Source organism: Anarrhichthys ocellatus, unplaced genomic scaffold (genome assembly GCF_004355925.1).
Source record: "Anarrhichthys ocellatus isolate YVR2014 unplaced genomic scaffold, GSC_Weel_1.0 scaffold43, whole genome shotgun sequence".
Lineage (NCBI taxonomy): Eukaryota > Metazoa > Chordata > Actinopteri > Perciformes > Anarhichadidae > Anarrhichthys > Anarrhichthys ocellatus.
Window position 1 is genome coordinate 2373297 of NW_022280073.1, and position 12319 is coordinate 2385615.

A 12319-nucleotide genomic window follows, 5' to 3' on the forward strand; every position below is an offset into this window, starting at 1 on the left:
GACATGATTTCAGTAATAGAGATGGAAAGACTCGATTAATACATTTTCAACTGTCTGACTTATTTCTTTCTTACCTGGTGAACTTCTCATGGCCCTTGGTCGAGATCTAAAGCACAGCACAATGTACGACTTTTTTTCTACTGTTTTATTTATTTCTATTTTATTTATTTATTCTTTTGAATTTCTTTACTTACTTTTCCTTCTGGACATGTACTGAATTTACTTGACTTTTTTGTTTATTTATCTCATTGTAAAATGAAAAGCATTAAAATAATATTTTGAAAAGAAAAATCACTGCAGCATTTGTAATAATGCTATAGAAATATATATATAGAAAAAGGAATAACTACTAGCATGTAAACAGCATTGTTTTTTTTAGCATAATCCAATATGGGCAACTATGCTTATTAATGCCAGGGGTAAACACAAAGGCCCCAACTATCCACCTAAGATATCCCGATGTTCATACCAGGTGGAGATGTGTATCATTGAAGGTAAAGCTGGGTCTGCTAATAACTGTAAATGATGATGGAAACCCAGCGTTTCACTGCTCTGGCATTGGCTCAGTTTCAAATGTGTTGCACCTCTGACCACAGCCAGCCAGCATCACTGACAGGTGCGCCCTGTTGCGTTGCAACAGAGTTGTCACAGCCTGCTGATGCGAGTTACATCACAGCAGCGAGGTCAGAAGTGACACTGCCAGTAAAAGCGCCAACAACTTGGTGTGATAAACACTCAGCTGGCAAACTGCAATGTCAGCCGAGGATTTCATGACGTGTGAACACGATAGAAAATGGCCATTTGATAATTCAACTTGAAAGACTTGTGATTTGACTGGAGACTGAAAGATAGATGATTGGAGTCAGTGAGTTTAAGTGGCCGGCCCCAGATGGCTGGCTGTACAGTGGAGTGTTTATGGTGGTAAGTGGAGTTGTAAAGGTTAGCGGGATGACTTCACACACCAGAGGAAGCCCAGCACTGCCTCAGGGAAGCTGTGAACTCAACAAAAATAATTTCACTGCTATAGCTTTCAGTGAGAGGCTGTGCCACGCTGACATGAATAAAATTATGTGGGGAATAATGCACACACACACACACACACACACACACACACACACACACACGATGCACATGCAGGTGTCTGGGATCCAAGGCTGGCGAGGAGTCGGCAGCCCCGGTTGCAGAGCAAGGTGACTTCAAGGTGATTCATGAATAAACCATGCTGCCTTCCAAAACACACACACACACACAGTGATGCATGTCTTCACATAACAAACATGCACATGATATAGGACTGACAATCTTTACTATCCTTGAGACTGACAGCTAAATACCCTGCATGCTACAGCAGACATTGTCTTAGTTGCCATGGCTACGCTGTAACATGGCAGCTGCAGCAGTAGGGTGTGAGGCTGTGTGTTTATGCCTGTGCTGCTTGGGATATTTGAGTTTGCCAATATTGAGCTCTAAAAATAGGCACAATAATTAACATTTTTTTCCCGTACTTTTAAATGAAAGAAATGTCTTTCTTACAATATTTAAAACAACATTCAAAGTACTAGTTGAATTTATTCATACATCTCTTTATCCCAACACTCTTTAAGAGCTTCGCATGGAGGAGAAAAACTCCAACACTAACAAATTAAAAATCAATGAAGCTTTGTAGTATGAAACAAATATAGAGCAGAGGGAAGGAAAGCAACGATCAATGTACACACGGAGCATGGAAAGATGTAACCTTGGCTAAATGATGTGGCATCCCTTGCCTTATTAAAGCCCTTTGATACCAACAGCAGCATTGCATCCTGACACAATGTTTCCTTTGGTATAAAAGAAAAGTAAAACACAGCGTCATACAGTTTTTGTCAATTGACCCTTTGCTAAGCCCCGCCCCCCGCTGCTACTCGTATTGGTACTTATGGCACGGTTATTGAAGGCACTCACTGATGTAGTCTATCTATTGACCAGGTATACTAACATTGTCTGTGTTACACTGTTTGACATTTTAAAGCACAGTTTGCAAACACATGGTTGGGTACATTAGAAACATCATTCAAAACTAAAAGCCTATGTGTTGTTTGCTAAACACTGCGATTGAAATACCACACTCAATAATCAATCACCTGTACCCAGAATGCACCTTTGAAAGTACTTGTAATCACTTAGATCACTTAAAAATCAGAGCTTTAACAGTATGAATAAGATTTGTGTTTGCTTTTTGGTGGAGACGATTGTGGAGGGAGAGTTAGATGGTAATTGTGTCTGATACTGTTATGAGTATATGAGTGTTGACAATAAACACATTGTAGGTGTGTATAGTGTGCATAGTCCTTATTTACAGCATGCAACAAATAAAAAAGCCAGACTCTTGACAACAGTGTTACTTATCACTTCAGCATGCAACATGTGGAGTTTATATAGTTATTAATAAAGTGTTTGCTTTTGCAAGAGATAGATATTTTGTGTGTAGAGAGGGCCCTAGTGTAAGAAATTGTGTTTTAGCAATTGCGAAAAAAACTGTAATGTGACCAAAACCTTGGTCTGGGCTCTCCGTTTTCGTGGATGATCATTGGCCAATCAATTTCATTCAACCGCACATACATGTGTATGTATTCTTAGAGACAGAGCAGAAATGACTATAATCAGACATCAAATGGCTGCTCAGATTTCTACTTTTCTTTACTTCAATGATCACCATCAAACTTAACTATCTTTGACTGCTTTAGTTTAATAAAATGTCTTTTTCTAAATGTGACATGAGGAGCTTGAGTTTCAACACTATATTGTTATTGGTTAGCTTCACACTATTGAAAACAAAATGATCAAAAGTATCTGGAGAACTTCGAGGAAATTCTGCCAAAATTTTACAGCTACAAGTTACTGTTAAACCAAACAAACAAATATTGCCAAAAACAATTCTCATCTTCAAAGAAACTTTGCCCCAGCTCAACCATTAGTCTTTTCCATCTTTCTAAAGGAATGACTTCCATCTGCTTGGTTTTAAATGATGTCCTTTCTCTTCATTGTTACTAACTTGTATGGCACATGCCATATTTTATTACTCACTTCAGTCCACAAATCCACTGACATGTTGATGTTTAGCAGTTCCAATGTTTACCAGTTTACCCAACTTAGTTGAGCTAGCATGCTACAGTTTGCTAATTACCTCTAAACAATGACAATGGTCCTAGAGGACATGTCAGGGGATTGATAACAGCAAACTGTATTTACTGTGGACTAGTGCTGGGCAGTATCCGGGATTCATTCATTCATTCATTATCCAAACCGCTTATCCTGTTCAGAGTCGCGGGGTGCTGGAGCCAATCCCAGCTGACATTGGGCGAAGGCAGGGTACACCCTGGACAGGTCGCCAGTTCATCGCAGGGCACATGTAGAGACAGACAAACATTCACACCTACGGGCAATTTCGAGTCTCCAAATAACCTGAGCTGCATGTCTTTGGACTGTGGGAGGAAGCCGGAGAACCCAGAGGGAACCCACGCTGCAACGGGGAGAACATGCAAACTCCACACAGAAGGACCACCCGGGATCGGGGATCGAACCCGGGCCCCTCTTGCTGTGAGGTGAAAGTGCTAGCCACTACACCACCGCGCAGCCTAGTATCCGGGATACTGGTTTTAATTTCCCATATTCATTTTTCACACACCGTCATACCGAAACAACTGCTGTCACTCTTCAACAGGCAGCTAAATATATTGTTTGCCGCTAACAGCGCTACAGTCGGAGCTAGTTCGCTTATGTGTATTGAGAGGGACCCCTAATCATGGTTATAACTTTATAACACAACAATTAATAACCCACAACTAATGTTCTTTAACAGGGCAAAACACCCTGATACAACAGTTTGTGACAAATAAACAATTTGTAACACTAATAATTGTACATTTATAAAATTACACCGCCAAACGGCATGCTAGGTACAGCTCGCTAACAACAGTCTGGGAGAGGTGTTGTTGCCGCTGGTGGTAACACGAGCAACTTACTCCATCACCTCAGCAGAAAACACGAGTTGGAATACCAAGAGTGTATGTGATGACGGCCGTCGGATTCGAGGTCGTCAACTAGTAACGTTAGCGCGAGTGAAACAGTGAAGCCAAAGGGTCAGACATCGCTTGAAGAGGCATTTGCTCGAGGCACTGCATATGACAACAAAAGCAAGCGGTGGAGTGACATTACGAACGCAATAACGATCCAGCTATGCAAGGACATGGTCCCGCTACAGACGTCGAGAAAGACGGGCTCAGAGCAATGATTAAAACACTGGATTCAAGGTATGTCTTACCGGGGCGAAAATACTTCAGCCAAACTGCTATCCCAACTTTGTACGAACAAATGAGCACACCCTATAGTCAGCAAAGCCTTTATACATGATGACATTCAAATGTTTTTATATTCTATGTACTTCTGACAGTAGAGTAAGCCACTATAAACATATATAAAAACACAGTCAAGGAAAAAGAAAATACCGTGATATACCGTGAAACCGCAGGAATCTTAAAAAATATCATGATACAAATTGTTGGTCATACCGCCCACCGTGTGTGGACCATGAATGTGTGTACCAAATTTCACAGCAATCTGTCCAATAATTGTTGTGATACTGTTACATGTGATACGTCTGGAGAAGTCTGTGGATCCCCAAAGTCAGTAGGGTTTTGTCATGTGGACAAACTATAGATGTCCACCAAATGTGGTGCCAATCCATCCAGTAGATGTTGAGATATTTCAATGAATAGGTGGATGTTTATACCTGCTGGTGGGGTTACAGAAAAAGTCAGAAGATCACCAAAGTTATAGGACTATATCCTCTTGGAACCCTGAATATTAGTAGCACATTTCATGACAATCCATCAAGACATTTCACTCTAAATCACAAATGTCAACCTCTTGGTAGCGCTATAGGAAATGTCAGGGGTTCACCACAGTCAGTTATATGTATCCTTTGGGGACCATGAATGTCTGTAAACAATTTTGTGGCAATCCATCAAATAGTTAGTGAGATATTTCAGAATTTGTAGACCTGACATTGCCATCCTTTGTGCCAATAGAGTAGCTAAAAATGACTAGCTCCAGGGGTAATCATCAAAACACTATGTGCCTTCATCCAACCATCCAAAACCAAAATCAGCCCCACACACCTCCCCTCATCCTGGTCTGTGGCGTTGTGGGCAGGTGAAAAGAGCCAAGGTGAGGTGAGGGGACAGTTTAATGAAATAAGCATTGTGTTTGGTGGTTGGGGTGGAGGGTGGGTGAACATGAAGGGACCAGGACATGAGGGGGTTTCACCCCCTCCCCACTCCCCTTCTAGCAGAAGATAATTGGCTGAGTTTATAGCCTGTCTTGTCTCCAGGTTTGATGTGTGTGCTGGGGCCAAGTTAATTAAATCCCTCTGATTAATCTGCACTGCAGTGTGTTCCTTCTCCAAAAGCAAAAGGGGGGAGAAAAAGATTACGAGTGCAGTGGAATGGAAAGGCGTCTGCTGAGACAGACAAACTTTACCTTCCTACTCAGCCAATGACAGGGCTCGGCTGGAAGCCTCATGCAGCGTCCAAACGAGAGCGACTCCCATCCAAAATAAAGTGACCAGACTGCATTATTCCACATGAGCAGACACAGCTACCATCACCGAGGAGGTCCACCGGATGTAATTTCCTTCAGCAATCTATCAGATGAAGCTGCTGCCAATATAAGCAGTAAACAAATATGATTGCTTAAAAAAGTTGTGCTGGTATAATTTACACACAATGGAAACGTAAATGGAGAGGCTGGATGATAAAACTACTGATCCAAATACTAAGGTGATTCATGCATCTCATTAAGTGGGGCTAGTTGTCAATCTAATCCGTCAATTAAAATAGAATGACGCTAATAAAATAGAAAATACACTCAATCTCTATCGTTACCCAAGACAAACAGTTTATTGATAAACTCTGAAGGCTAACTGATATTAGGGCTGAAATAATTAGTCGATTAAGTGACCAGTCATCCAACAACTATATTAGCCACGGGGGGACTGGAGCCGATCCCAGCTGACATTAGGCGAAGGCGGGGTTCACCCTGGACAGGTCACCAGACTATCGCAGGGCACGTAAAGACAGGCAACCATTCACACTCACATTCACACCTACGGGCAATTTAGAGTCATCAATTAACCTAAGTTGCATGTCTTTGGACAGTGGGAAGAACCCAGAGAGAACCCACACTGTCACGTGGGGAAAATGCAAACCCCACACAGAAGGGTGTTCCAGCTCGGGAATCAAACCCCGGGCCCTCTTGCTGTGAGGTGACAGTAAAAGGGTCACCACCGTACAGCCCCTGACAACTATATTGATAATTGTTTGATTGTAATTTTTTGAGCATAAATGCCAAATATGCACACAGTATGAATAGTGCTGCAATACTGTTATATGTCATTGTTAACTGAATATCTTTGGGTTTCAGAGAACAAGATGAGCAATTTGCAGGCATCACTAAAGGACTGTGATGGGTTTTTTTTTTAAGTGTACAACTTTTTTCCTTCACAGGATAAACCATCGGCCTAATAGACTTTAAATAATTAAGATATTTTCTAGTTGTGAATATGTGTATCTATTCAACAAGCTAACCCACATATCGGGATCCATAGTGAAGAAAGGAGGCATTATAACCATTGAGCTTTAGAGGTGCTGTTAGCTGGATTCTGTTTCCCTGTGTTCTGTGTTCTTATGCTAAGCTACATTAACCGGCTGCTGGTTCCAGCTACATATTTACTGCACAGACATAAGAGGGGTATCAGTCTTCTCGTCTAACTCTCAGCAAGAAAGCATATGAGCGTATTTCACACAATGTTAAACTTGGCCTAAAATCGGAAACTCTGAATACAGCATTCAGGCCACAACCAATACTTGTCTTCTATAAAACATCTGCTTCGGCTTTGAAATGAATCCATATTGTATATTTACGAGTACCCTCCAAAGATGAATACATCCTAGTATCCGAGCATGATGATGACACTCCATTGGCCAGTCGCCCTGCAAACCTCAGGCATGCCTGTTTACTTACTTGTTGCTCTTAGAAATGTGGGCTAATTAGCCCAGGAGGCTTGTCACTGCATCTATCCTGACAGCACATTCAAACTGAAGAAAAAGGCTTACAACATCCAAAATGATACAAGCACAAGCACGTTCATTCATCCTCTTCCCCCGCAACACACACCCACAGATCTAGCAGTGGCAGTAAACTGGGCTCAGGTTTTTGGGGCTTTTGGCTTTGACTGCAGTGCATTTTACCCCCCTCCGTTTTCCCCTCTACAAGCCTGCAGCATAGTTGGAATGAGCAAGATGGACACGAGGGGTGGCAGCGAGAGAGTAAATGAAGTACTAAGCAGAGGGAGAGAGCTAAAATATAATGCAGCCACTGAGGGTGAAAAATGGTGTGGTGAAATGACTGAGTAGGTAGAGATTAGAGGAGAGGGCTAGAAGGGAGAGAGGAGCGAGGGGGTGGGGGGGCAGTGAGGAGAAAAAGAGGTTGGGGTGTTTATCATGCTGGGGCTGTAGGAGGCTGGGCTGCAGACAGAGCGACTGGGCCATTTAGAAGCTACTATGTGTTGCAGTTGGAATAATTAGCATGGTATCCGAGGCTGTCTCGCAAAATAACGGGACGTAGGGAAAAGGGGACAGCACAACGAGGAAGGAGAAGAGTCGCCTTCTCCTCGGGGGCATTGTTAAGCCTCCAGGCTGCAACTGAGCTGGGAACAGGCTGTCGTCTGCACAGGTGGAGGCAGGCTGCAGGGAAGCAAACTGTGGACGCCCCATTATCCACTGATAACTATTAGCTCGTATTCATATTTCACTGATGTATCTGGATCGGAACAAGACTAAGAGACTGCAGCCATGCAAGTGGTTCTATGAAGCTGCACAGCAGTGCTTTAAGCTAAATGCTAACGCTAGTATGGCAACATGCTCAAAACGACAATGCTAATGCTGCTTGCATAATGTTTATGATATTCAACACATAGACTGCACATAAGAATTGGACTTAGTCACGGTGACGTCACCCATTGGTTTGTGGACCGTTGTGGCTTGAAGCCTAGAATTCAGCATGTTGGCTGTCGCCATCTTGGTTTTTTGGACACAAAAGGGTGGAGCTAAGGCATTTTTAGGTGACCAAAATGGTTACAATGAACTTTCATAAACTAAAAACACACGGTAAAAGGGTTTAAATTGTAAATGAAAATACACAGACAACGCCATGGTACCTACTTATCCATCATAATGTAGCCACGCCGCAAAAGTAATTTTGCATTTATAACCCAAGAGCCAACCATCATGGCAATCCATGCAATTGTTTTCATTTAAAACCACAAACAACATGTCAGTCGGCTTCAACAATATGATGCCAATCCATTTAGTAGGTATTTAAATATTTTTAGAAAGGTGACGACACTGATGTGCTGGTGGCCCTAAATGAAAAGCCAGGGAACACCACACGCACATCCTCCTAGGACCATGAATGTCAGTTGAAAAGTCGATGGCAACTCATCCATTTGGGGCCATTTTGTTTGACTAGAGCTAAAATAGTTAGCATGTTAACCCATTAACTGATTAACAGAAAATGTGTTACCAACAATTTTACCTATTTTACTTTATTGACTTATAATCAAAGTCATTTTGTGTCAAACATTGACTGTGCCCAGCTTTTTTAATGCCATAATTAACTACTTATATATACTTTGAAGTCACCCTGGGCTATTAGAAATTGTATTGGGCATTGGTGAGTATTTTCTCACATTTTTAGACCAAGTAATACTGAAGGTTAAAAAATAATTATCATTGATATGAATGGCTTTTTAAAGACCAAACATTTGAGAAGAATATAATAGACAGATTAATGGAACATTTAAATAATCCTCAATAGCAGCCAAGGCCTATTTATTTGGGAATAAGCACAAGCTCTAATGACATGATCAGGTCCAGCATTATTATGTCTCATCTCAATACCGTAAAATTGGCATGGGCCCTTTTCCTAATAAATTAGTGTTTAGCTAATTCATTATTAGCCTTACATTCTTGAATAATTCATTCATGATTTGGTCAGTGAAATGTCAGTATAATCTAAAATATCAACCAGAATTAAATTATAAAATTAAACTTATTTGTACTACATGTTTATCAGGGGCTGCATGTTGTTCTATTGTCTTTGCATTAGGCGCATATGCTTCACTCCATTTGCTTGGTGCTCATGCTGCTGTCAGTGATGCTGCTGAAGCTGTCCAGTGTGTCAGCTTGCAGCTTGTCAAGGTGTGACCTCCTGCCTCCAACTCAGCCTCAACTAAGGCACTGCTCGGATAACTGAACTACACATCAGCCATGGGATAGAGAAGGGCATTGGGACTGTGACCAAAGTCTGTCTTCTTTATTCAATGATTTATTGATTCATTTCAAAATAATCTTACTAATAGTTAAAGTTACTATGAGGAACTTTGAACTTAAACACAACAATCATGCAGATTCACTATTAAGGTCTTCAGCTCAGACTCCAGCAGGGCTTCCGGCGGCGACCAGCTCGCAGTGGACAGACCCAGGTCCGGCATCTCTGCCGCCCTGGACCTGCAGCTGGAGCTCCGGCAGGGTGTGGTGAGCTCTGCGTCCGGGAGCAGCAGTGACTCCTCCTCCGGCCTGGCTGCTCCGTTGGTCTCTGGTGGGAGTCAACAACTACACCTAGCTGCTGGAGACCCAGGCCGTATTGCTGGGCCTGCTGAAGGGAAGGGAGGCATGAAAGAACCAGAAGCATGACTGAAGGGGGCAGACTGCCAGACCCTGCTGCAGTAAAATGAGTGGTTTACTGAAGGGAACCAGGTGGACCGCCAAAATCAAAACAAAACGAAAGTTCCTCATCGTAGCTTTAAGCGCACAAAATGTAAAAAGGACATCAAACATCCTACATTCGACATGCAGCAGTGTCTGAAAATCACTGTTTACAGTAACTATGACTGCCCAACTTTAAAACACCACATCATCGATGTAGCGCTGTACATTGATAACAAGCAACTAACCAGATGTAACAATTCAAAGAAAGCCTAATGACAAGACCATACTGATCTCATGACTGTAGAGTATGCATGAAGCTGAAGCCAGAGACAGAACATGGTTAGCCTAGCTTAGCATAAAGACTGGAGGCAGGGAGAAACAGCTAAAGAGCCTACACATTGGTGGTTTCAGAGGATGCTGCTATGTGGAACTATTTCTTGGCCAACAACAGCCGGGCACAGTGTGCAGCTTCAGAGTCGTCTTGTCACGGTGACGTTGCCATGTGTGGTATCATCAGGACCAGTAGTAAAATGCTATGCTCGGCTTTCACAATCAACCGCGCCATAGCTGGAGATGTTGCACAGAAAGACAGATGGATAAACTGTGTTTTGTCAAGAACTAGTTCCAGCATGTGACTTCATCCAAAACCACAAATCGACATGTTTACATTTCCGTTTGTGTGCACATTAAACAAACAACTCTACCCCCCCGCTTCCAGTATTGATGCTATGCTAGGTTAATCAGTACTTTCTAAAATGCTCAACTATTCCTTTAAATTGCCACTGACTCCTCAGTCGACCAATTCATCGATGAACCGATCATTTCAGCACCGAGAGCACAAATGGAACGCACCAGTGCAGCCTCCCCTCTCATCCCTCCCTCTTGGTCGCACGCTTCAATCAAAACCCGCAACCATCTCGAACAACAAACAATGAAACATGCTCGGGCTCGAGGTGGTAAACCAGAGCTGTCTCATTCTGGCCTAGCAAGCGCGCTGCCCCCTGTGTCTTTAAGAAAGCCTCGGTGCCAATGCTGTTACCAGGGCAACTGGCGAACAAACTGCTTCCGAGGCAATTTCCAGTCTAATAATAACTAATCACGCTGAATGAAAATTCCCACAAAGACACTGCCCTTTCCCCAAAGAAACTGGGGCAGGTTTGAGTCACTGGGACACTGCTGTGTTTTTTAACAGACATGTGCCATTCTCTCACACACACACACACACACACACACACACACACGGATTGTCATGCAGCACCTTCTCCATGGGTGCATGGAAACCATGGAGACGCCATTGACAGTGTAATATGTTAAAATATGCTAATATGTGAACAACAATTGCTGGTGTTTCAGATGGAATAGGAAGAGTGGAGGTGAGGGGGGGGGGGGGGGCTGCATGCAGGTATGATCAGCACCAGCTATAACATGATGTTAAATCCCACTCGCCATGTCAGTGCATCTGACAGTGATGACCACCATCTTAATGCACAGGATAGCACAGCGCTGCCCCTCCTGTGTGCATTTCTTCTTGGAACACAAGCAGTTTATCTCCTTCTAGGTGCAACATGAATAAAGAGCACCCCCCACCGCCACCACACACACACAATAGAAAAGAAAATCCTCACCCATGGCGAGGCTAGAATAACCTAATAACCTTGCAGCATGGCTTTGGCATGTCGAGACAGAGAAAGGGAAGGGGGGGGAGAGAGGGAGGATCTGTTGATATGTAATGACAATGACGCCCTTTGGAGCAAAAAAATCCCCCCCAAAAAACAGCTGATGCATTCACGTATAAACCCACCCCAAAAAAGAAAAAAACACACGTCTCCGATACCTTTTAACGCCTACGAAGTGAAGGGAGGTTGTCGGACTTACCATTTCTGGATTTAGCCGTGCTAAAATGGCGAAGGTGGACAGTCTGTCACACACGCATTTGGTTCTGAATGAGTCGACTAGCACGGCTTTGCAGCCCCTGGCAGACCAGGATCCCAGCAGAGAGGAGCTGCACGGGAGAAAAAAAACACACGCACAAGCACACACACACACACGGACGGACACACACAACACGTACACACACACGCACACGGGGAGAGAAGCGATGCGGTGAATAAAGAGACAGTCCCGGAATAAAAGAATAAAAGAGAGCGGTTTAAATCCCACCGCGTTGCATTTGCGGCTATTTAATCCACTTTACATCTCCGCCGGTCGCGGGTGAAGGCGCAGAGAGCGAAGTGAAGGCGGTGATGAGGAGGCTGCGAGGCGGCGTGCTGCAGCTCTCTGCCCGGATACATTAGAGCTCCCAACACACTGCCACCAGCCCCAAAGATGTATTATCATATTAGTATTAGTATTATTATTGTTCTTCTTCTTATTATTAGTGGTATTATTAAATAGTAGTAGTGATAAGTATTAGTAAATTGGCTATAGGCTACTAAAAAGAATTACTACTATATATATTTATGAATACATTTTACTTTTATACCCATATATATTTATATATATATATATAT

General features: G+C 42.9%; 1 protein-coding gene across 7 annotated transcripts in view; it reads right to left on the reverse strand.

The window, feature by feature from the left end:
- Positions 1–12319, reverse strand: part of adgrb1a (adhesion G protein-coupled receptor B1a) — a 156408-nt gene that overhangs the window by 27235 nt on the left and 116854 nt on the right. For all 7 annotated transcript variants that reach the window (XM_031868618.1, XM_031868614.1, XM_031868617.1 and 4 more), the window contains one exon: positions 11685–11811. In XM_031868618.1, the coding sequence (XP_031724478.1) occupies positions 11685–11811 (127 nt within the window). The remainder of the gene's footprint in view (positions 1–11684; positions 11812–12319) is intronic.